The 26,400-nt window shown below is 43.9% G+C and overlaps 1 protein-coding gene across 3 annotated transcripts in view; it reads left to right on the top strand.

Moving 5' to 3' along the window:
• Nucleotides 1–26,400, top strand: part of RNF145 (ring finger protein 145) — a 61,200-nt gene that overhangs the window by 31,096 nt on the left and 3,704 nt on the right. For all 3 annotated transcript variants that reach the window (XM_083726213.1, XM_083726212.1, XM_083726211.1), the window contains exons 4-10: nt 4,859–4,950; nt 13,036–13,271; nt 17,552–17,727; nt 19,975–20,115; nt 22,077–22,259; nt 25,081–25,228; nt 25,960–26,316. In XM_083726213.1, coding sequence (XP_083582339.1) covers nt 4,859–4,950; nt 13,036–13,271; nt 17,552–17,727; nt 19,975–20,115; nt 22,077–22,259; nt 25,081–25,228; nt 25,960–26,316 — 1,333 coding nt within the window. The remainder of the gene's footprint in view (nt 1–4,858; nt 4,951–13,035; nt 13,272–17,551; nt 17,728–19,974; nt 20,116–22,076; nt 22,260–25,080; nt 25,229–25,959; nt 26,317–26,400) is intronic.

The following is a 26,400-nucleotide window of genomic DNA, read 5'->3' as shown; positions in this document are numbered from 1 at the left end:
TTAGCTAATTATTATGGCATTTTAGTTGCTACTATATTGAAAACATCCTTAGAGGATTCCTTTGAAAGCTTGGCTCATAATTACAATGTAGCTTCAGGGCAAAGTATTTCTTTTCTTAATACATAGCATCTTATATAGTGCTTTTAAGAGTTTTTAAAGCCCTTTGCATATATTACTGGTACAGTGGCTGTTGAGATACAGTAGAATATAATCAAGTGATAGGAGGAATAGGAATCCAGGTTTATCCTGACTCATGAAATGACGTCATGAGTTTTCTCTGTGCAAACTCTTGTTCTGGATTACAGTGGTACCTCGCAAGACGAATGCCTCGTAAGACGAAAAACTCGCTAGACGAAAGAGTTTTTCGTTTTTTGAGTTGCTTCGCAAGACAAATTTCCCTATGGGCTTGCTTCGCAAGACGAAAACGTCTTGCAAGTTTGTTTCCTTTGTCTTGCAAATTTGTTTCCTTTTTCTTAAAACCGTGCATTCACTTTGAGGAGCAACTCATAGCATGCGGTGTGGTAGCCTTTTTTGAGGTTTTTGAAGACTTTGGTGATTTTTGAAGCTTTTCCAAAGTCCGTGCTTCACAAGACGAAAAAACTTGCAGAACGAATTAATTTCGTCTTGCGAGGTACCACTGTAATAGAAGTTGCATTGGACACCCACAATTTGGGGAAATAGTACGGTAGAGGCTACCAAACTTTCTTCTCCATGCAGCTATTTCGAGATCTCAGGCTTCAGCAGTCCCACTGACTGCGCAAGATTCTGATGCCTTGGTTGTCAGGTTCACACTTTCATTCCAGTTCCTTTTCCCACACTTTCAAAGAGATGGGTAAATGCCAAAAAATGCAATGAGTGCTATTGAAATTTTACAGATAAGTGGCACATACAAATCCAAGATGACAGTAATAATATGAAAGCTAGAAAGGAGTTGTGTAGATACTTGCCCTTAACAGAGAAGACGGGTAACAAAAGTGTCTGTTGAATTATCTGATGTGGCTAAAGAAACCACAGTTGCCTATAATTAATTCATCCTTGCTAGCTTGCAAATACATCTCTTGTATGCCCAAGAATGCATGCATGTAGGTTCAGAAATGCTTCTTAAAATGTGTCTTTTGTTTTTAAACGAGATTAGTTCAGTGTGTGTGCAAGGATCCATCTTGAGAATCATTCCTTAGAGAGCCTTTACTTACTTACTTACTTACTTGCTTACTTACTGTACTTACTTACTGTTAGCCATCTGTGGAGTAACAATACAAAGGATGGGATATAGTGGTACCTCCGGTTGCAGACAGGATCCATTCCGGAGCTCTGGTCGGATCCCGAGGTTCCCACAACTGGAGGGACTGCTTTCTGCGCATGTGTGCACGGCAAAACCCGGAAAAATACTTCCAGGTTTGCCACGTTCGCATCCTGAAGGATACACAACTGGAGGTGTGCATATCCAGAGGTACCACTGTACACACATTTTAAAATTAAGGTAGGTGGTGGTGTTTTTTAAATTTGATTTTTAAAAAAACACAGTGGGCACTTTTTCCAGAGTGACAGATTGCATAGTACTGGCTGGACAAGAAAAAGGGAGAATGTGTGCAGCAAAGATGGAGGGAGAAGGTCGTAATGTACTAGCGGTATCGGTCCTTTAGATCCCTTTCTTATTCTCATGCATTTTAATTGCTGGTTGTAGACTAAAGAGAGCCACTTCACGTACTTGTAGCATAACCTGCACCTACTTGTAGCACTTCAAACACCTCTTCCACGTACCTGTGTCAGGCTTGCTACTTCACGGCAGATTTTTAAAATGTTTATAACAAGAGAATTTTAGCGCTGCCTTAAGTCCAAGAGTATCTTAAGGCACAAGGCTATGAAGGATAAATGAATCAGAGAGAAGCCCACATAAAAATTCCTAAATTAATGTGCCTCTCCTAAATAGAGACAGAGTTTCTTTTACTTAGTACTCAGTTATTCCCTCAATTTCCATTACCAGTTATTTTGCTCTCTTTTTGCATACTTGCCTTGTAAATTTCACATTCGGCTCTAAAAATTGGGCCCAAGCTACAAATTCTATGTGATCCCGTCAATCTTGTTTTCATGACTGCTGTTCTCCCAAGGAAAAGAACTTTGGGGAATTTTTGATCCAGGGGTTACCAACCTTTTTGGGCCCATAGACACAACTGCAAACTGGAGAAACTGTTGTGTGCACTACATACACACAGGGCAGCCAAGCATATACTGCAACCTATTTTATTTTATTGACTACAGTAGAATACTTCTTTCATGGCTAATTGCAGCAGGGGAGGAGATCCTGTGGATGTTAAGGAGGCCTCTGCAAGCACATCTGTTCCCCCTGGGAGCCACACTCCTTGGAGACCAGTTTGTGTGTGTGTTCTCTCTCTCTCTCTCTCTCTCTCTCTCTCTCTCTCTCTCTCTCTCTCTTTCTCTCTCTCTCTCTCTCTTTTACACACACACGCATACACACACAAAATCACTGTCTAAATACTTCTATCCCTATCGTCTGTTTTGCCCTTTCAAAATAACTTCCTAAACCTGATTTTTACCTACGGGAGGGGGGAATGCCAGGACCCCTGTATTTTTGCTCATTTGTGAAAAAGCAGCTTGAGGGGTGGTGACTGGTTTGGCAAGGGTTAACCAGCATCTTTTGCCTGCTCTGCTGCTTAAGATTCCAGCCTCCTTTAGATGCTTCCCTTCACAGGGAGGGCTGGGGGGAATCTATCAGCAAAAAGGAACATGGAACAACATGTAGCTTGGCACCTCTTCAGATTGCAGATTTGGTAGAATTGCAGCTGTTTAGCAGAAAGGATCTGGCGGGCAGGGGCAAGAATTGAGAGAGTTTCAGTATTACTCTTTTCCATTGGTAGCTCTGGCTGAAATAATAATTCAATTTTTGCTATTGGAGAGTCTAAAAAGATCAGATGCAATATACTAATAGGCTTGATCTATGTTTCTTCATGGTATTGGTATGCCTTTCAGTCTCATTCATCCTTGCAACCAATTCTGTGGATTGTTGTTTCAGTTGTAGAAGCCCATTGGTAATTCCAAGGCGTAGACATCAATTTTATACAAAAATCTGCACTCTTAAATATTATTACCCAAAAGTAAGTCCCACATACCATTATTCTCAGTAAACATTTTGTAGCATCAAGTAGCAGCTGTGCAGAGTGTTTACGTCCCCAGGAAAACCTGTGATCTTGGATATTTTTTAAACTTCTTTGCGAGAGGGAAAACTGAGGCTGAGTAGCCCAAGACCATCTAATAGTCAGTGATCTCAGCTGGGATTTGAACTTGGGTTTTGCAAGTTGAGCATGTGACCTTTTACTTACTATATATATTTTAGAATAGACTGATTCCTCACTCACTATCAATCACTTTGAGAGAATGATTACAGTGGTGCCCCGCAAGACGAACGCCTCGCAAGACGGAAAACCCGCTAGACGAAAGGGTTTTCCATTTTGGAGGCGCTTCGCAAAACGAATTTCCCTATGGGCTTGCTTTGCAAGACGAAATGTCTTGCAAGTTCCTGCAGGTTCCCCCCCCTTTTCCCCCCTTTTCCTAAGCCGCTAAGCCGCTTATCGGCTGATCCGCTAAAAGCCGCAAAACCGCTAATAGCGCTAATCCGCTAAGCTGTCAATGGGCTTGCTTCGCAAGACGAAAAAACCGCTATACGAAGAGCCTCACGGAACGGATTAATTTCATCTTGCGAGGCACCACTGTACTTGTTGAAAGTTAACTCAGAAAATAGCATTGCCAATGAGAGCAAGTAATAAATACAATCTGGCTGCCTCTTTAATTAATCAATGTATGGCTTAAGTTGTATACAGCCTTAAGTTTGGCTGTATAAGCCTTTTTGTGGCTTGTTTGTAGCCCCAATTCTTTCATTGTTTAGTATTTAGATTGGATTACAGAAGTGTTTGTAAACCATTGAAAGCTTCTCTGCTTGAAGAGATGCAACAGTGGTTTTAATTATTTTTTGTTCCTGTCCCCAAAACAGGAAAAAAACATGATGCATATATGGAACTACTACTTCTTCTTTTTTATTAAAAAAAATGAAATTGGTACATTTTTATGAGGCTTGTTTGTTCTGCTTATCTGGTTGCAAAGTCACATTTTTGTAACCCACCTCCCAGTAGGATGTATTCAGGTTAAAGAAAGCTGGTGAAATTTCTAGGAACGGTAAGACACGATACATGCTTTAGTTTAAAATGAGAAGAGTTGTAGGTTCACTGAGGGCTATTACACACAGGACATTTTCATGGCTTGCACCTACGACAACCAGTATACAAAATCATCTTCTTCTGTGAATTCTGAGTGAGTTTTGCTCCCCACGCCCTCTGTGATATTGGAAAACAGCACTTGTTTCCCAATGGTGTGCAATAGTGGCAAATTAGCCAGTTGCGCAATTGGTCGCATGTGACATTGGCCCTATTCAGATGTAAAAAAGAAGGTGCATAGCTCAGTGGTAGAGCATCTGCAAAAGGTACCAGGTTCAGTCTCTAGCAGGTAGGACAGTGAAGGTCCCCAGTGTTGAAACCTTGGAGAGTTGCTGTTTGTCAGCTACTGAGATTGATGGGCCCAGTGGTCTGACTTGGATAGGAATACCAGAAGATGCCTTATACCACCTCAGATTGATACACTATGATAAAGGAGTATAACAGAGCTGGGTACTTCAGGAGCATCCATACAAATCTTTGCTAGATTTTGTCTAAACAAATGGACAACAAGTGTCTCTGATTTCCTGGAATGCACATGGCAAAAAACATATGAAATGGAGGGCTTTTTGCATGAACAGTTAATGGCACCCGTTCTTACACCTGACTTAATAATGCTTCATTGTGTTCCTCAGGGATTATGTGAGGAGTGAGCTGGAGTCTGGCTATGAAGGGCCAATGTACTTAGAACCTCTTTCCATGAATCGTTTTATGACAGCCTTAATAGGTGAGTACACTCAAATTCGACATCTCCTGAGGGGCAACATGTTCTTTCTTGTACCATGAAAGCACATTTCACATAATCAAAATCACCCTCTTCAGTCATATTTATCTGCCTGCCATTTATAGCAAACAAAATGAATAGTGATTGTGTAGCTTCACAGACCATAGCTGTAATTTTGGCTCCTTTTCTTCAGTTACTGGGTACTGCTTGTTCTGTGTCTTCTTTGGAATGGTCTACTCGTTCAGTCCTGTTTTCTATTTGTGCCAACCTGTGATCTGGATTATGTGGATTAAGCAGTAAGGGGCCTGTAATATTTGGAGATTCCAGCTTTAGGGCAGAGAAGTGCAGCTACACGTTTCTGTGAATTCTGTTTGCTTCTTTTCAAATATTACAGGCCCTTGGTAAGAAACCGTGGGGCCGTTTTGAGACAGGAATGGAAACTGATGTCACTGTTAACCCCTATATAATGACACTAACACAAAACGCCACACCCACGATACTATATAAAAACGCTGCACTATATCAATAATTATAATTATTTTTTTGTTTTTCCAGAGGACAGTCCTCTGCTTGGAGGCCTATCAGAGGATTGTCCTCTATTTGAAGGCATGTTTTGACTGGTTTATAGAGCAAGAACCATAAGGAAGAGCAGCAGGGGCCTTGAAATCTTTCCTCTCTTCTAGATGACATTTTTGTGATGTAGATGAGGACACCCTAACTAAACAATCAACATTAAAATAAACTGATAGCTGAAATTTTAAGGGAAGAAGGAAATAAATAAATGCTGATTCATTGGTTGTTGTTTTTTATTTTAGTTACAGACCAGGCTGTTCAAAAATAAGTTAGCATTGTACTCAAGACTGATTTTGGGTGTTTTGTGTCCATGGTGGCCTTGTGGCTTTGACCAGTTTTTTATTATTGGGACCTTCTTTCATAAGCAAAGCATGTTCCAGCCCTACAAAGGGATATTCATCTTCTGCTTTATGGTGATGTTACAGCTGGTCTGACAGGAAATCAGCTTGTCTTCTGGCAGTAACTTTTTTAAACAGCTCATTTGCCGAAACTACCAGTAATGCAGCCTTCAGCAAGAAATCCCACCTTTTTCAGTCTCTTTGCTCTGGTGAATGTGTTGCGGTTTTTGAGAAAACAGAGATGGGAGGCCTGAAAGCTTTCTTTAGAGGTGTTTGTTCAAACGCAGGAATAAAAAGCTGCTGTTTCTGGCTAGGCTGGCTGCTTTCCCTTCTGAGCTAATTTCGCAACACCCACTTATTTCTATGATCATTAAAAAAAAAAAAGTCCCACCACTACCACCAGGGACTACTTGTAATCTTGAAAAGGATTGTCTCTTTCCTTACAAATATGCTTTCATTCAGTTTCCATTTTACAGTTAGCATGTTCTTTTCATGAGCACTCTGGAAAAGAAGCTCCTGATTCAAACTGTTTTCTTGGCATTTATTTTTAAAATCCCAAGCTATTTAGTTTTAATCTTCCAACAGTTCTGCTGGCTCAGGTTTTTTTTTAATTTCCCAGTTTCCATTTCACCAGTAGCCAAACTGAGCCTCTCATTGAGGGTGGGAGGAGGGCAGTTATTAAATACAATTGACTGACTGTATTCAGCTAACTTTAAGTCAGAGTAGACCCATTCAGGTTAATTCATTACCGTATTTTTCGTCCCATAGGACGCTCCGTCCCATAGGACGCACCTAGTTTTTTGGGGGGGAAATAAAGGAAAAAAATTTTTTCCTTTATTTTCCCCCCAAAAGCAGGTCGGGGAAACCAAACCAGGTCGAGGAAGGGCGCTGCGCCCTGAGCTTGTGGGGCTGGCTGATGTCTGCCTCAGGCGGCAGGCTGCTATCCGCAGCGTGGATGTCTGTCCGGATGTCTGTCCGGCGCGCGGGGCGCTCTGCTTCAGGGTCCTCCGCCCACCGGGCGGCAGGCTGCTATCCGCAGCGTGGGGAGCCCTGCGGGGAACCCCTGCAGACTCCCCACGCTGCGGATGTCTGTCCGGCGCGCTCTGCTTCAGGGCGCTTCGCCCGCCCGGCGGCAGGCTGCTATCCGCAGCGTGGGGAGCCCTGCGGGGAACCCCTGCAGGGCTCCCCACGCTGCGGATGTCTGTCCGGCGCGCGGGGCGCTCTGCTTCAGGGCGCCCCACCCGCCGGGAGGCAGGCTGCTATCCGCAGCGTGGGGAACCCTGCGGGGAACCCCTGCAGGACTCCCCCCGGTGCGCGGGGCGCTCTGCTTCAGGGCGCCCCACCCGCCGGGAGGCAGGCTGCTATCTGCAGCGTGGGGAGCCCTGCGGGGAACCCCTGCAGGACTCCCCACGCTGCAGATGTCAGTCCGGCGGGCGGGGCGCTCTGCTTCAGGACCTCCTGCAGGGCTGCCCGGGCTGCGGATGTGCTCCCGAAGCGCCAGGCGCTCTGCTTTCAGGGCGCCCGACGCTCCGGGAAGCAGGCTGCTATCCGCAGCCTAGACATCCCTGCCGGCCCTCCTGCAGGGCTGCCCGGGCTGCGGATGCGCTCCCGAAGCGCCGGGCGCTCTGCTTTCAGGGCGCCCGACGCTCCAGGAAGCAGGCTGCTATCCGCAGCCTAGACAGCCCTGCTGGACCTCCTGCAGGGCTGCCCGGGCTGCGGATGCGCTCCCGAAGCGCCGGGCGCTCTGCTTTCAGGGCGCCCGACGCTCCAGGAAGCAGGCTGCTATCCGCAGCCTAGACAACCCTGCCTGACCTCCTGCCCAGTGCGTCTTATGGGGCGAAAAATACGGTACTTTGATACAACCTCTTGTGGGTAAGCTGAGAATCCTCTTGGGAATCCCTAGCCTTTCTCCCCAAATTGTTGTTCCTGGGGCTTTATGTGAAAAGTCCTGGTAGTTAAGCTTGTAGGACAGAAATCGTCCTCAATGGGTATGCAGGAAAGACTGGGATCCTAAATTTCTGATGTTAAGTGACATTTCTGGGGACTGCCCAGGTGTGCAGAGAAATGAAAGTTTGGAAATACAAAAAATAAAGGGAGACAACCCCCCTCTGCAAAACATGTTGACAAGGACTGAACATAGCCTTTCTAGTTAGACTGGAGGATTTGCGCCATAAAGCATGTATCACCCCTTAACCCTAATTTCCTCCCCCCGCTATATGCTGTTTGGGGCTCTGATCTCCTTTAGAAACTAAGAGTGGTGGCGGAATAAATTAGAAGTGAAGAAAAAAACTGCTTCCTCCAGTCTTAATTAAGCCCACCTCCAGGACTCAATTTAAGCTGTAAAAGAGTTTTCACATCCTGAAGTATCTCAGAGTGGCAAGTGGTAACGAGTAAACAATACTACCAGCAGCCTAGTCTGTGCACTGTACCACTCAGGGATCCTGCTAACCGAAAGCTCAACCTCAACAGTCAGCACTATATAGGACAAGTGTTGCCAACCACATTTGGGCCTGTTAAGCACATCTGCAAACAAGGGCACCACACACACACCACAACCTATTCTGTTGGTTGCATTGCTACATAATCCTGCTTTCCACCCTAATTTCAGTCACAAATGCCTCTGTGGGTGCATGTGTGGCTGCAGGTGCCACAATGGCAACCCCTTGTTATAGGTCATTTGCATTATAGTGGTTGGTTGCTAAAGGTCAGGGCCTGGTGAGCAGGAAGTGGTGCTGTTGTGCAATGCAGGAACTTCCTTCCCTTATCTGTCTGTGCATATATACACACATGCTCCCCGCACTCATGGCTCTCAGCTTGTTTTTTCCTTAAATAGCAACATGCATAGGCATCTTGAACCTGCCTTGAGAGAATAGGAAGATTAGGTGGGGGGAGATATGGTCAGGAATTTGAGTTATGGCCACCATTCTGCATTAATGGCGTGCTTAAGCGCACAAAGCAGAACACCCTTCGCTATCAAATCAGTCTCTGCTCCCCTGGTTGTTCCCACAAAACTTCCACATGATAAGAACACTTTCAGTTAACCTAAAACTTGAGGTGTCAGCTTATTTCCTCTTGTGAGAGACATTCAGATCAGAATATATGCCGCCCTTTGATCTGATTGCGCCTGCGTTTTTCTAATTCATGTAATGATAAACAGACTGCAGTGGAAATTAGCCCTCAGCGATGATTAAGTCTCCAAGCATCATACTTCAGTGCAAGGGCTTAACAAGCAAAATGAATGGCTTCTGTTTCATAGCTGACGAACTAATTGCTCAAAAATCCCATTTTCCAGCATTCACACTAATGGGCCAGTGCACAAAAGTACTCTGCTGTTGGTGTGGTTGTTTTCGCTCTCTCCCTCTTTCCAGCCACATTGACTAAGCTAGCCCTGTCTCAAGAACGCTGGGCTAATTTTAAAACTTCCCCATCTTGTGTGTCTTAGCATATGGGAAGGTTGCGAAGTTGCTTAAAATATTGATGTGTGTAATTAATTTTGACTGCAGGCTCGTGCTGTGTGTTCCACATTTCCCTCTGGAACAAGAAATTACCAGTTGCACCAGTGATTTAGTAAAAGGAGATGGGCTTAACAAAATAAAATAAAAAAGTTAAATTGACAAACAGGATTGTCTAACTCTCTGCTGTGTCTCGAGGTGGTTGGGTGAGACTGGAGGTATCCGAGAGGGTGAAGACAGCTGGCATACAGGCTTGTTCATACCATCAACCAATTAGGGGGCACCACAACAATTCTGTAGAATTTAAAGATTGCCTTTGCTTTCCAATGTGTCTTCACTTTTTGTACCTATAATTGGAAAACTGCAAAGAGAAAATTATACGAAGTTAAGCAACAGGAGGAGAATTCGAGAAGGCGCTAAATTTTGGGGCATTTTATATGCTGCTTTAATTAGACTATTACTCAGATCACCTGCTCTTAGATTATTCACTCTCAAGCTCCGTTTTGTCATCTGTGTTGTGTGAATCATGTTCTGTATTCTCTTATAAATGAATGTGGAGCAACTTCAAGTAACCAAATATGTGTACGGTACTTCAGAAGTTCTGAACTATTCACTTAGCTGCAGCCATGAGCAAGACTTTGCTTTAATATTCAGCCAGTCCTCATTAATGTCTGGAAATCAGCAAATGTCTTCTTTTTGTGGATGAAATTGGAGGACGTAGCTTTGGTTCTAACAGATACGTTATATGAATGACACTTTCTGACTCCCAGAAGGGAGGATCGCCCGGTCAGTGTGCACAAGAGGTACAAGTATAGGACGTTGTGTGTTGTTGTGTCACTGATGACACTAGCTTCGACACAAAAGGATTTGCTGCCTTTAAAAGGCTTACTGTGTAACAGCTACAATGTGTTGCCGTGTTTGTGTGTGTATGTTTTGGGCCACAATAGAAAACGTCGATTACTAAGTTAGAAACAGTGGAAAGTTCAAGCCATCTTAATAAGCGCCTCCACAGATGGGACTTTTACTTTCACTTCTGTGAAACAACTTGTATATTACAGCCTGCATTTTAGAATATGAACTGTTACACACACACACACACACACACACACACACACAGTATCCAAATGGTATGCATCGGATTTGGATGAATTCAGAACTAAGGTGAGGTGCCTCAGAAGTGAAATGGGGTCTATATGAGGTGATAGGAGTCAAAGCCAGAACCCCTAAGGGGTTTTGTGGCACCTGGGTGATCCAGCTGTTAAAAAAAGAAAAAAAAAATACTACAGTCAAGCTTTTGCTAAAAGCATATTTGAAAGCTTACCATCTAAGGTATAAAGCGGGGGGGGGGGTGTTTTCTGATGTGCAGAATATGGGTTTGAACTGAATTTTGTGGTTTGTGCATACCTGTGATAGTTTGAAAGCTAACCTCCAAGGCTCTCTTGGATGATTGGGAAGCAGTCTTTCTAAGATGAAGTGGCTTCTGGCTGCCACTTTTCAAAGCACAATCCTAGGCAAGGCCTACGTGTTATTAATTCTCCTTGAGCTCCATATGGTTGACTCCTGGGTATGTGGGCACAGGATTGCAGCCCGAGTCTATGTGTTATGTGCAGCAGTCACTCTTAACTGTGGGCATGAGGGCATCCTTCCATTTATGAAAGTTGAAAGCCTCATTATCTTATCAAGAGTTCCTAAGTATTCCCTCACGAGTCATGAGTAAGCTGCATCTTGGGCATATTAATATCTTTTGAGCAGCATTTCAGTGTTAAGTACCCTTATTCTGAGCTAAGTTATTGGGTGTGGAGGAACTTGCTTCATACGTTACATTTTTTGTTTTATTCCTGCAGCGAAAGCCATTAAAATTGCACCCCTCCCTCTCATTATTAACTGCACATACCTTGTAATGACATACACAGCAGGGAAGCTATTTAGCTTTTTCAAACAGTACAAGTTTTAGACTGTGGTTCTAGGCACCCTGACCTCTGAGTAAGCTCCATTGACCTTGGTGCAACTTGGTTCTGAGTAACCATGCTTAAGTTTGCACTGTTAAGCACACACAGCCCGTCTGTAAATATAAATATAAAAATATACAGTCGGGATGAGCGTGTTCGAGTTGCGCTCTGCGGCAACCCGGAAGTAACAGAGCACATTACTTCTGGGTTTCACTGCTTGCGTATGCGCATACGCTCAAAATGATGTCATGCGCAGAAGTGCCAAAATGTGACCCATGCAGACACGGGTTACATTTGCTTCTAGATGCGAACAGGGCTCCGGAACAGATCCCGTTCGTATCTAGAGGTACCACTGTGTATCATTGAAATATAATATGTAAGGCAGCCCTTCCAACCTCAGCCCTGAAGCCAAATGTGGCCCTCCAGGACACTCCAGCTCATCCCTGGGAACCTGCCCAGGCCACACACCCTTTTTAAGCCACACTTCCCATTGGTCGTGCTCCACACTTTTCTTGAGTGCTCTGGTGCACGTTTTTGAAGTGTGATAGTGCCGCTTGCTTGCTTGCTTGTTTGCTTGCTTGCTTGCAGTGGTGTGTTTGTAGAAACCTCTGACTGAATATAACCAAGAGTACAAAGGTAAGGATCACATCTGTTGGTCCACCCATACTTGTCTCTGACTCCACCCACCACTGCCATGTGGGCCCTGGGAGCTCACCCATGAGGGACTGTGGGCCTTGGACTGGCAAAGTTTGCTACCCTTGCTTTAAGCATACTGCCTAGGGCTATATTTTTTATATTTATATTATTGCCACGGTCCTCCCATATTTTCACAAAACATGCAGCAACCACAATTTTGCCTTCTGTTAAAAAGCAGCTGGACTAGCTGAGCTATGTTTCGTATGCAGCTTTTACATATTTAGATTTGGCAGTTACGCATAGTCCCAGTGCCGGATTTACGTATAAGCTGAACAAGCTATAGCTTTGGGTCCCACTCTCTTGGGGGCCCCCAAAAAAATTTAAAGGAAAAAAACAACTGGATGTACATTTACAAAATATAAGATAAAAAACAAATAATATAAAACCTACATACAGCAACAGTGTTTTGTGTTGTGTAGTTTGTGTAGTTACTCCAATGATATAAGTATTGGGCCCCGCCTGCTCGCCTGCTCCCTATAATATCACTGGTTTGCTCATTTCTATATATAGGGTGCCTACAGGTTACATGGCAACTTGTGCATATGGCTTTAGATCATAGCTGTCAACCTTCCCCTTTTTAGCGGGAAATTCCCTTATTCCAGCGCCGCTTCCCGCTGCTATCCTGGATTGTTAGATATCCCATAGACTTTCCCCAGGACAGGTGAGGCTGCTGATCCCTTATTTTCAAATCTGAAAGTTGACAGCTATGCTTTAGATACCTATTAGGTCCATAAATGACCACATAGCATATATTCAACACAAAAAACAGCAACAATTTGTTGTTGACAAAGGACAGCTGGACATATAAAGGGCCCCATCAGCTTCAGTAGCTTAGGGCCTCATCAAACCTAAATCCGGCCCTGCAGAGTCCCCAGTGTGATCTTCCCCCTTTGCTGTCGATTTAGTCCATCATTGTTGTGTGAGGACAATGTATTTAATCAAAATAAGATGCGTCAGGCTGCGTTCTAGGCTATGGCTCTGCTTAATGAGGCTACTGGGGGAGGTGGGAGCCACTAATAAGATACAGATTTTGTTGAAATGGAAAAGATGTCGCTATTCAGTGTTCTCTGTCACTTTCAGGTCAGCTTGTGGTATGCACCCTTTGCTCCTGTGTCATGAAAACCAAACAAATCTGGCTCTTCTCTGCTCACATGCTCCCTCTGCTGGCACGGCTTTGCCTGGTCCCTCTGGAAACTATTGTGATCATCAACAAATTTGCCATGATTTTCACCGGCTTGGAAGTTCTCTATTTTTTGGCATCCAATCTTCTGGTACCATACAATCTGGCCAAGTCTGCATATAGGGAACTTGTCCAGGTAAGACGTATGCATGTTGAAATAAAGTAACTGGTTTTATCATTAGGTCTTGCATACTTTCGTAATATGGTAGGTGCATATACATATGCAGACAAACAAATGCACCTATATCCAGCATTTAGGTTTTGGATGCAAGCCTGGGTTACCCGTAATGTTGCTTGTAGAATGTAATTGTGAGCCAGTCCTAAAAATGGCTATTTTTGAGTAATGCAAAGTGCAGTGCAGGTACCGACAGAGGTCTCTTTTAGCCCTGTACATTGGAGGGTTTCATTGTTGAATGAGAGAAATGCTATCTATTTCAGTTTTGCCTTATCCCATGAATTAATAGAGGTCTCATTGCCCACAGCTCCCTTTCGCCCTTGCCACCTACACTGCTTTCTGCTATGCGAAACATTTTGACAGGAGTTCCAATATGAACCATTCTTGCTGTTTGTAAGCATTGCCTCTGCTTGTGTATGAGTGTTCATGAGGAATGAATCCTCTCGACCCAAAAATACTATGTATCCGTGAAGTTAATGAAACACTGAAATAGCTAATTACACTGCTGCAATCTCAAATGCAGCTGTAGAATTGAAGATGTATATAAATAACCATCAGCTTGTTAATTAACACGATGGTACGTTCTCTCTTTAACAGAGAACTTGCTATCTGATCTGTGTGTACATTCATTTGTGCGGTGGTGGAAAGGAAAGGAAATGGGCAGGGGAAATTAGGGCTCTCCCAGATGACAGTCTTACTGTTTGCAAGCTGCTTTGGGATTTGTTTGAAGGAAAAGCAGCATTGAAATATAATAAATCAAATCAATTCAGTCTTGCTTTGTGATCTACAGTCAGTGCCAAATCGCTGAAGGATAATTAATATTGATTAATGAAACATTAAATGCAAGAACCACTGGCACTGGAGGGTGGGGTGATGGCATCACTTAATTTTACATTTAAAATTGCACTTGCTGTTATGATGTGGCAGACATGTTAGTGGAGGGAACTTCAGTACCTCTGCCTGTGGCATCCATGATGTAATTGGCTGTGGCCCCACAACATCTGCTGGAAACTGGGGGCAAGCTGAATGAAAGAGAACCCTCACTTTTATCCTCACAACAGTCCTGTCACATACCATATTTTTCGCTCCATAGGGCGCACCGAACCATAGGGTATACCTAGTTTTTAGGGGGGGGGTGTCAAGAAAAAAAAATCTTATTTCCCCCCCCCCCCCCAGCCCCAAAGAGCAGCGTACAGACTGCATGCAACCTCTCCCTTCCGGAGGGGTTGCGCACGGCTATGGCACAAGTCAAGGCAGCCAGCGGGATCCATCCCACTCGCTGTTTTGGCTTCCTCTTTAGTCCCGAGCAACCTCGCCCTACCGGGAGAGGCTGTGTGGGGCTAAAGAGGAAGCCATAGCCCCGTGCAGCCTCTCCCTGCCGGAGGGGTTGCGTGCGGCTATGGCACAAGCCAAGGCAGCCAGTGAGATCCATCCCGCTCGCTGTTTTGGCTTCCTCCTTAGCCCCGTGCAACCTCTCCCTGCTTGGAGAGGCTTCGCGGGGCTAAAGAAGCCATAGCCACGTGCAGCCTCTCCCTGCCGGAGGGGCTGCGCGCGGATATCCCTGGAGAGCGAGAGGGGTCGGTGCGCACCGACGCCTCTTGCTCTCCAGGCTTCAGCGAAAGCAACACGAAGCCTTTGGAGCTTCCCTCTGCTCTTCGGAGGCTTAGTGTTGCTATCGCTAAAGCCAAGGCGCCTGCATTCACTCTATAGGACGCACATACATTTCTCCTCAATTTTTGGAGGGGGAAAAGTGTGTCCTATAGAGCAAAAAATGTGGTAGTTTAGATGGATATACCTTATTTGAAACTGTATTCAAGGTGGATCACTGAAAAAGACATAGTAAAAATATAAAACAAGTGCAACTTTTTTTTAAAAAAAGTACTTTTATGTACATAGTTTAGATTGCCTTAGTTCTTATTCATTTGAAGGCATTAAAAATAAGCTGGCTTTCTAATGCAATCTGTGCAGGAAATCTTAATGCCTGGTAAGTACAGTGCCACACACTCTCAACATTTGCAGAAAGGTGTTTGTCCTTGACAAACAGTACTCATACCACTGTTTTGTTAATTCCCTGTGCAAATCTTGACATTTACTTGTAGAGAATATCTAAACAATCTGGAAGATACTTACTACCTTCTGTTTGGATCATAGAGATGGTAATAAATAAATAAAAGCCTGTGGTTAAGAATAACTGTGTGTAATGTAAGCTAGAGAGAATGGAGTGCTGTTTACAAGAGGACAGAATTGTCACTAAGTTAATTTCCCCCCAAATTGCATCTCAGACAAACTGCCTGCAATCAGAGCATAATTATAGCTCTGAATTGGTTTTGTGTTAAGATTCCAATATAGTGTAATTTAGGGTTAGGGCATGACAACCTCTACAAAATAACATGCTGTAATCAGAATTGTATTTGTTCTGAAACAGGAAAAATATATATTGCTCAAAACAAAAAACTGAGGCTTTATGCTTACAAGTAAAAAAAAAGATCCAACGAACTCATCCAGCAAATGTCTGTCTGTCTGTCTGTCTGTCTGTCTGTCTGTCTGTCTGTCTGTCTAATACATATTCCAGGCTAGAACTCGTCTTGTTTAATCTTGCCCAGAGTTGGCTTAACTGTATTTTGCTTACTTTGTATTCTAGTTGCTCTCACTGATCTGATTGGTTGCCTTTTCTCAGCTTGAATTAATTCAGTGTAAATCAATATTTTGCTCATATGTCTCCTTCTGAGACTTGGAGGTGACATTGTTATCAATAGGTTTTTTTAATGCCAAAAGAGGGGAAATGCAGGAGGAGGATTTAAAACAGAGACAGAAATACTGCTTTGCAGCCATATCTCCAGAGCCCTACAGTTCTTGAAAGCACATGGGTGAAAAGTATAGGCAAAACTGGTTGCATATCCTGCCGTCACCTCCAGCTGCAATTAAGAGTTTCTGGGCATTCTGTCTAGTGAACTTACCTCTGTTGTTTCCAGTGGCTCATGGCAGTGTATCCTTATCTATCCCCCATTAGGGAAACACCTTGTTGAAAGTTGAAAATGCCATATCAGGGGTAGCCAGTGTGGGGTCCTCCTTATGTTGTTGGGACTCCAACTTCCACAAATCTCAGCAAGCATAGTCTCCTTGGCAAAAGCTTCCATTGCAGAAGTAACAGTTGAATCAGCTAAGTACACTTTTGCTGCTCAGCAGTGGCTAAAGAGTACAAAATTTAAGAACGGCCATTGAGAAGGTGCATTTTGATATTCTGGTACTTCCACTTTTATTCGTAAAGTAGTTCTTAACCATAAATAAGTGCAACAGCTGAACTTTCAAAAAAGCCAAGCAGACTGTTGTGCACATTGCCATAGCTGAACTTCAAGCACAGACGTTTTGTGCAGAGCTTCTTGCCTCCGTTTTACTTAGTCATTCCAGATAGCATTTTGATCTTGCCATAATTGCTTTCCCATCCCATATTGTTCCACACACCCAACTACTACTGATCCTACTCCTAGAGCATGATCATATTCAAAGCCTTCCATCGATGCAGAACTGAGTGTATTTTTTTATTATTGTTATTGTTATTATTTATACCCCGCCCATCTGGCTGAGTTTCCCCAGCCACTCTGAGCAGCTCCCAATCAAGTGTTAAAAACAATATAGCATTAAATATTAAAAACTTACCTAAACAGGGCTGCCTTCAGATGTCTTTTAAAAATAGGATAGCTGTTTTTTTCCTTGACACCTGATGGGAGGGCGTTCCACAGGGCGGGCACCACTACCGAGAAGGCCCTCTGTCCGGTTCCCTGTAACCTCACTTTTCGCAATGAGGGAACCGCTAGAAGGCCCTCAGCACTGGATCTCAGTGTCTAGGCTGAACGATGGGGGTGGAGATGCTCCTTCAGGTATACAGGACCAAGGCCATTTATTATTATCATCTCAGTAAAGTGCCAAGACACAAAGATGTGCCTTAATTATCAAAATGAATGCCACATGCTGGTTTAGGAACCATAGATTGTGACTGAAAAAAGATTTTTTCTTTTTTTAAAGGTAAAAGTGGTGGCTCAGATTTGACACCTGTGATTTGTCAACAGGAATGTGGCAAAAATAGTTGGCAGGGTGTCTATTTGGTTGTGACAGTAAATGTGAATAACTGTGCCGTCACTCATTATTTACATCCAGTGCTCCCCATTTTCTCCTTCTGATATTTAGATTTTGGGGAGGCAACGGAAATCATTGCAATCTTCTTTTCTCTTTAACTTGTCCAGGTGGTTGAAGTGTATGGCCTCCTGGCCCTGGGGATGTCCCTGTGGAACCAGCTGGTGGTCCCTGTCCTCTTCATGGTCTTCTGGCTGGTACTGTTTGCTCTTCAGATTTACTCCTACTTCAGCACACGGGATCAACCTGCCTCTAGGGAGAGGCTACTCTTTCTCTTTCTAACCAGGTAATTAACAAAAAAATCTGTAGTGGGCTGTTGCTAATCTGTGCTGTGTAAAGCAGCATGGCTGGCTAGAACGTTATACTCTAAAATGTATGGAGGACACCTGAGTGGCAAAAGCTGTATGCACCTGTTGGGATATACACCATCATAGAAGTTTCTACACATGTGACAGGGCTCACCTCACAAGCAACGAAACCTGCACCACAGATTGTTTGCACATACATACATATGCCTGCAATCCTTCCCACCTTATTTTTTAAAGGAAGAATTTCAGAAATTGGGAGTTCTTGTTTCTGCTAAACTTCCTTGCCCCACCCCTCAGTAAATGATTTTCAGGAGGAAATCTAAGAGAAGGCTTCTTTGGAGGGTTTAGCAGCCAAAATGATCAAAAGTGGTTGGCACTCAACCCCAAGGAAACAATCTGTTGCACTGTGCTTTGTGGAGTCATTGTAGCCTTTGTCTCTCGGGGCCTATTGCAGTCTTGCATGTTCCAGGAAGAAGAAGAAGAAGTTGGGTTTCATTGATAACCAGAAATAACTATAAACGGTTTAATGGGATTGCAGAGTAACACATCAGAATGGACCCAAATCCTCATGCAGCAAGTTAATTTCTAATTTTACAATCATATTAGACTTGTATTGTGCAGACATCCTTGGGCTATTGCAAACTGACACTGGAAATCGTGTAGAGAAAATACCTTGTTAACTACTAATGGAAACCTTGGATATGTACCCTTCAATGTTGGTGCCCCACCACAACTGGTTTCTTGTGTCTGATATTTTGGCTAAATGAGAATTGATGTATAAATGCATTGGTTTAACCTTGCATCTAACTGGACTCTTTTGGATCGAAACATCAATGAGCAAACTAAAAGTATTAATTTCTATTCGTCAATGAACGACTTGTTATCAAAATATAAGCGGACTGGACCCCCTGCCTCAATGGTGCTATCTTGTAATACACATCTCCAGTAATATCTCCAAAAGTTGAATATTGCTGCCTGATACGTATGTACATTTAAGACCCATTCTGAGTAGAAATGCTTTAGGATTTCACTGCTATGCTAGATGTGCAGCTCCAGCATTAGTATTTATAGAATATGGCAACGGACTGATTCATATTGATATTCCCCTGCTTACCCCATCTCCATTCCCCTCCTAGTCTTACTCTGTTGTTCTCCTTGTGTCTGTTTTAGCCGCATCAGGGACCACTCAAACCTCTTCTGTGTACAGTGGTGCCCCGCAAGACGAATACCTCGCAAGACGAAAAACCCGCTAGACGAAAGGGTTTTCCGTTTTTTGAGGCGCTTCGCAAGACGAATTTCCCTATGGGCTTGCTTCGCAAGAAGAAAGCCCATAGGGAAATCTCTGGGGACCTCTTTTAAATGCTGGCGGTGGGGACCAAAGCCTTTCCCCCCCCTCCGGCCTTCAGAAGAGGTCCAGGAAGGCCGGCGGGGGCCGAAAGGCTTTGCTCCCCACCGCCAGCATTTTAAAAGCGGTCCGGGATAGCAGGGAAGCGCTTCCCGCTATCCCGGACGCCTTTTGAAGGCAGGCGGGGGGGAGCAAAGACTTTTGCCCCCCACCGGCCTTCAGAAGAGGTCCAGGACCTCTTCTGAAGGCCGGTGGAGGGCAAAAGTCTTTGCTCCCCCCCCCCGCCTGCCTTCAAAAGCCGTCCGGGAAAGCGGAGAAAGCGCTGCGTTTCTCCGCTCTCCCGGGAAGGCAGGCAGGGGGGAGCAAAGACCTTTGCCCCCCGCCGGCCTTCAGAAGAGGTCCAGGACCTCTTCTGAAGGCTGGCGGGGGGTGAAAGTCTTTGCTCCCCCCCCGCCTGCCTTCCCGGGGGCTTTAAAATCGCCCCAGGACAGCGGAGAAGTCCGCTGTCTGGGGCGATCTTAAAATGCTGGTGGGCGGCAGCGCTGCCGCCCGCCAGCATTTTAAAAAACCCCGGGACAGCGGAGAAGTCCTCTGCTGTCCCGGGGTTTTTTAAAATGCTGGGGGTGGGAAGAAAAGCCCTTGTCCCCCCCCCCAGCCTTCAGAAGAGGTCGGGGGACAGACAGTTCCCGGACCTGGACTGAAGGCGGTTTCCTTAGGAACGCATTGATTGATTTTCAATGCATTCCTATGGGAAACCGTGCTTCGCAAGACGAAAAACTCGCAAGACGAAAAAACTTGCGGAACGAATTAATTTCGTCTTGCGAGGCACCACTGTATTTATGCACAAAGATCTAATTCAGCTGTATTTTCTCCTTCCTAGTATTGCAGAATGCTGCAGCACTCCCTATTCCCTCCTGGGTTTGGTGTTTACAGTCTCCTTCGTTGCACTTGGAGTCCTAACCCTCTGCAAGTTTTACCTGCAAGGCTACCGAGCATTCATGAACGACCCAGCTATGAACAGGTAAGTGCACAGCAGAGAATGCTTAAACCTTTGACAACTTAGGCTGTGTTTAGTTAGGCTGAGCACAGCATAGTGTAATCTTTCTAAATCCCACTCGCCACAAAAATAGCTTACTATATTGCTCAGGTCCTACTGTTATTGGATTTGACACTGAAATATAGGCTATCTTGTACCTTTCCCCCTAAGAAACATGCTGCTTAGCTCCTCTGCAGTGCATTCCAAGGGGATTGCAACTTGCTCAAGTTTTATGTACACGATCACAGCTTTATGTGCTTGGCTGAATTTTTTGGGGGAGGCAGAAGAGCAGGGAGCCATTGGTGATCTGGCAAGCGCCTCCATAGCTGACACAGGCACTTCCCAGAGCCCAGTAAGCAAAGCAGAGAGCTTTAAAAGTTCTTTTGCACATCTGATGGTAATTTTTCTCCTAAGCTTTTATTGCATTATCAGTTTGCCTCACTTTTGCCTTTTATATTTTTTGCTCCCTGCCAGAACACCCAACCTGAAAGGGGAAAAAATCCTCTTCAAGCTCCTCCCCCAGAGCTTTGTTTTAACACAGGGGTGTAGGACTTGTGGCACGTCAACTTCAACTAACAACCATTGGCCAGAGCTGGTGTAAATTGCACTCCAGCAACATCTGGAGGGCCACAGGTTCCTCCTCCCGCTTTCAACAATTCTTCTTACTTCATCCTGCAGTTTCCTTGTGATGTCCCCCCCCCCCTTGTGATGTTTTAATGAATGCACACCTGAATTTGCTCGCCATCTTGATGAGTAGCCGTAGTCAGTTGCCCTTGGCTCTCACGTCCCTAGTTTTAGATTGTAGGCTTCTCAGAGTTGCATCTGGTGTAACTTAGCACCAGGCATATTGTGATATCATTTTGTGATACGTAATGACCTGTGTTCTCCCTCCCTCCCTTCATACAGTTTCCTTCCTTTCTCTTCTGTGTACCAACCAAAGTAATTTTGTTTCATCCTGAAAGCCTGTTTAAATTACAAGGAGAGACAGCTGAAAATAGCTTCCTTTCTCCAACAATAGCTTGGCATAAAAATAGGAATTTTTAAACATTAGTGGTACAGAATCTCTAGAATGCTGAAATCTTACATGGTTACATAAGCATATATATTGTACTCAAAAATGAGCCAAGGATCAAAGAGATCAGAAGTGATCCAGGATCATTTCAGGTGAAGACAAGATGTCGAAAAACATTTTCTGGTACCAATATTGTATTTTACAGGATATGTGCAGTTGTATTAAGTCTCACAGCTCTGTAATGTAGGGCCCATGTGATCATTATTAATTTATATTAATTGCTAGTGATTAAATTTGTCAGCTGCCCTTCACTGTAAGGTCTCAGGGTAGGTTACATCTAGAAGAAAAATACAAGGCACCAAGAAAGATTAAAAACAACCCTGCCCCCAAATATAAGAGCATTCTCTATAACCCTATCGGACATGCAATTGTATTTATATGCATTTTTATTGTTGAAATTCTTATTGTTAAATCATTTCAGGATGTTTTATGGGAAGCGATTCATAAATTAGATAAATGAATAATATTCTACGCATCAACTAAATAGTTTAGCTATCAAAGGCCAAAAGAAAACTGCCTTAAGTTGTAGAGAAGACGGTGCCTGACACACCTCTCCTGAAAGGGAGTTCTACAGTTTGGGGGCCATCACAGAGAAGGCTCTCCCATGGGCCCACCACACACATACTTCACACCAGCCATTTTATGGATGGTGACTTGCCTAAGTCTGTCGAGTGAACAGAAATTTGAATTCCAAGACCAATGCACTGTATTGGGGATTTGCAGCTGACAGTCAATATCTCGAAAAATGATCAGATGAAAAAGGCAACAAAAACAGTTCTATGTTATGCTGTACAATTCTAAAATTGTGCCCAGTTCATTAATACTCCAAATGTTATGCTTGTCCCCCCCTTTTTTCCCCCTTTTATGGATGAAGAGGGATGACGGAAGGAGTCACACTTTTGATTCTGGCTGTGCAGACTGGCTTGATTGAATTGCAAGTTGTTCACCGGGCCTTCCTGCTCAGTATTATTCTCTTCATTGTGGTTGCGTCCATCCTGCAGTCCATGCTTGAGATAGCAGATCCCATTGTCTTAGCTCTGGGAGCTTCAAGAGACAAGTAAGCCATGCATTTTCTAGTGGTGTCTGTTGATTCTTGCTTTGCAAGTAAATCTAGTCTATATGTGGGATTTTGGACTATGGGCTTGTTAGTTTAGGCACCAAACTATGGCTTCAAAATATGAGAATGAGCATTCAAGGGTCATCAGGCTCACTTACTCCTTCCTTCCTTCATGCATGATGATTGCTTTGCTGGTTGAGGCAAACTCCTGCTTGCCATTTCCTTTGAACTGATCAACTATAGGGCTTACGATCCTGATTGGCAGAGCATGCACAAACCATAGTTTGTCTGTGTGGGCAAAACAGCAAGCAGTGGTTTGCCTCAAATTTGGGAATACAGGAGCAAATCACTGCACGATGCAAGGGAGAAGGGAGCAGCTGATCCCAAGGCTCATTGAAATCTTAGTCTGTGTTTCATTTGAACCAGCCCTGTGTGTCTGAAAGGAAGGCTTAGATCCTTAGACCCAGAAAGGCTTAGACCCAGAAGGCTTAGACCCAGAAACTCCAGCGGATGCAGAATGCCGCGGCGAGACTCCTTATGGGGTCTTCGCTGCGAGATCATATTCATCCGGTACTATACCAGCTGCACTGGCTCCCGGTGGAGTACAGGATCAGGTTTAAGGTCTGGTTTTAACCTTTAAAGCCCTATACGGCCTAGGACCCTCATACCTACGGGACCGCCTCTCCTGGTATGTCCCACAGAGAAATTTACGGTCTGCAAATAAAAACATCCTAAAGATCCCAGGCCACAGAGAGGTTAGGCTGGCCTCAACTAGAGCCAGCGCTTTCTCGGCCGCGGCTCCAATCTGGTGGAACGCTCTGTCACAAGAGACTAGGGCCCTGCGGGACCTGACATCTTTCCGCAGGGCCTGCAAGACAGAGCTGTTCCACCAGGCCTTTGGTCAGGGCGCAGCCTGACCCCCTCCTCTGGCAATCTGCACAGAATTTTGCTTGATGGTTGCCATTAATTTGATTTTAATTTGATTTTAATTAATTTTATAATGAATGTTTTTAGAATGTTGGACTATTTTGATTGTTGTTAGCTGCCCTGAGCCCAGCTTCGGCTGGGGAGGGCGGGATATAAATAAAATTTATTATTATTATTTATTATTATTAGCAGCTGAAAAGAAGTGGGATACAGGTACTCCCTGTTCAGTCCTCTCTGCTCTCTCTGGTGCTATTTATAATGTATGGGAGTAGCTTTCTCAGTCTTAGTAGTCACCGAATTTTAATGCAGATATAAAGTACGAAAATAGTGTCATGAGAATTAACAGCTCTTCTGCTAAATGTCTGGCTAAGTTTTTTTTGTGTGTGTGTATGTTCTTATGTTTTGAATAGTATATTGAGTTAGCACTGAAAAGGAGCAGCATGGCAGGAGGTGCAAAGGGTGGGATTTGGAGTAAGGAACCAAGTCGACCAATAGCAAATGAATGAATACATAGCAGAAAGCACAGCAACTGAGGACCATAAATCAGAGAAGTGGGGAGAGAAAACCTTAAATGTGTAAGGGTTAGAAACCTGAAGTTGATTTACTAGAACAGCAAGGATTTGGGACTAAAATTGCTTTAGTGTTGCATCTTACCTGTGACCTAATGCATAATATTTGAAGGTGTTTCTTAAAAATGTCCTGGTTAGAAGCTATGGCTTTTTGTACCTTGCCACCGTTCCCTGTAGCTTTGTCTTCCTCTCATCTGTGTAGCCTGAAAGCGTGGTAAATAAGAGAAGGCTTATTTATATCCACTGTGTCTGTTTGTTTTGCTTAGAGGTTACTTGTGGCCAGCACAGGTTGTTGGAGCATGTTAAATGCTAAATTTATTAGCTGAGGGAAAAGGGAATATCAGAGCTGCGGAATGCATAGCTGGCTCCTATAAATTGGCTCTGCTGGCAGCAGGCTGTAACTCAAGCTCTGCCAGGTACAAAGTAGGCTGGGGAAAGAAGATCTAGAAATGGCTATGGGCGGTGTCCTTAAATTTTAAGATCCAGATGTTGTGCCTTGGTATTTTCATGAATTAAAGATACAGGAGTATGCAAGTCCTCTCTGCACAGACACTGCTGTAGCTTGGAGTTGTGGGTTCCTCCCCCCCCCCCCCAGGAGATAGCGATATATCTGTGTGTCCGATTTATTCTTATGTACTGTTACAGAGAGATAACCCCTTCGGAGGGTGGGGCATGCAGTCTTCCTCCATTGAATTAGGTCATGAATGAGAGAAGCAACATGGCACTAAATAATGCTACTTTTATAAAGCTAACTGAGTGCTTTTTCCCCGTCTGCTGAAACGAAAGAACAATCATGTTCAAAAGTTAAGTGGGTTGTTACATAAGAACGTAAAATGTGCCTGCTGGATCAGGCCAGTGGCCCTTCTAGTCCAGCATCCTGCTCTCATAGAGGCTACCCAGATGCCCTATGAAGTCTGCCATCTGGACATGAGTGCAGCGACACTCTGCCCACCTGCAGTTCTTAGTATTCAGAGCCATATTGCCTCTGACTGTGGAGGTAGCACATAGGCATTGTGGCTAGTAGTCACCGATAGCCTTCTCCCCAATGAATCTGCTTAATCCTCTTTTAAAGCCGTCCATGTTGGTAGCCATCCTTGCCTCCTGCCGGAGCAAATCCCACAATTTTAACCGCATTGCATGAAGAAGTGCTTTCTTTTACTACTTGTCTTGAATTTTCAAACATTCAGCTCCATTGGGTGTCCATTGGATGCTGGGTTTCTTTGCAGGGATCATGATGGTCCTCACTGAGACGATGCTACTCAGCAAGTCACTGAAGACTAAAGCTGAGGCCCTTTTTAATTTTAAAATTGTGTTTCTTTTTACAGGAGCCTTTGGAAGCATTTTCGCGCTGTGAGTCTGTGTTTGTTCTTGCTGGTCTTTCCAGCTTACATGGCCTACATGATCTGTCAGTTTTTCCACATGGACTTCTGGTTACTGATAATCATTTCTAGCAGCATTCTCACCTCCCTCCAGGTAAGGTATAATGGCCTCCTGTATGCTGTTAATTATTTTTTAGTTTGTACCTGGCAGCAAGGCCTTGTGTTAGAAAACCAGGGCTAGAAAGCAGAATGCAAGGTGTTGACCAAGTTGTTTTTGGGAATACAGACTGAAAGAATATGTCTTTTCCATCAAGCTTGTTCTGTGTTCCAGGCCCAAGTACAGGGCATTTGTATTTACAGATTGTAATGGGTGGTATAACAGATATACCAATTTAGAAAACTCCCATTACTAAGGAAGTTTAAACATAAACCATCTATGTCAAACAGTTGGACCCAACCCAGCTAAAGCAGAGCACTTTCCATTGATTTTTAACAGCGGAGTTGACCGTGCGCTCAAATCTCTCCTGCTGAAATCAGTGAGCCTTAAAACTACTTAATGGCTGGAGTGTATCTAGCGATATTACATGTAACTTAAACTATCCTGATCATGCCATAATGTATTTGTGTTGAAACTCTTAACACTGAAATTCAGACTTCTACTTAAAATATATAAATCATTAAAATATAGTGTTCCACTTTTTTTTAATAAAAAAATTAAGCCTTGAGTTTGTCTTGTTAAATATATCAATTATATATTTATCATTATGCAAGTGCATTGTTAGATTAGGTATCTATATTCTTCACCCATGCAAACATAATATTGAGAGGTTCTAGCTTTGTGACTCAGTCCCCTTTTTAAATCAGTGTCATTTTTTCTTGCTCCAGGTGCTTGGAACACTCTTCATTTATGTCTTGTTTATGGTTGAGGAGTTCAGGAGAGAGCCAGTAGAAAACATGGATGATGTCATTTACTATGTGAATGGCACCTATCGACTGCTAGAGTTCCTAGTGGCTCTCTGTGTCGTTGCCTATGGTGTGTCGGAAACCATCTTTGGAGAATGGACTGTGATGGGCTCGATGATCATCTTCATTCATTCCTATTACAATGTGTGGCTTCGTGCTCAGTTGGGATGGAAGAGTTTTCTTCTCCGCAGGGATGCTGTGAATAAGATCAAATCACTGCCCACTGCTACCAAAGACCAGTTGGAACAACACAATGATATCTGTGCCATCTGCTATCAGGTGTGTAGCTCTTCTGAAATGGTACTTTTGTGGATGTTGTTCTGCCTCCTTATGGTATTTTATTGGAAGAGTTGAAGTTTTTGC

This window comes from Podarcis gaigeae, assembly GCF_964106915.1.
Source record: "Podarcis gaigeae genome assembly, chromosome: 2".
Lineage (NCBI taxonomy): Eukaryota > Metazoa > Chordata > Lepidosauria > Squamata > Lacertidae > Podarcis > Podarcis gaigeae.
This window is presented reverse-complemented; position numbering and strand designations above follow the sequence as displayed.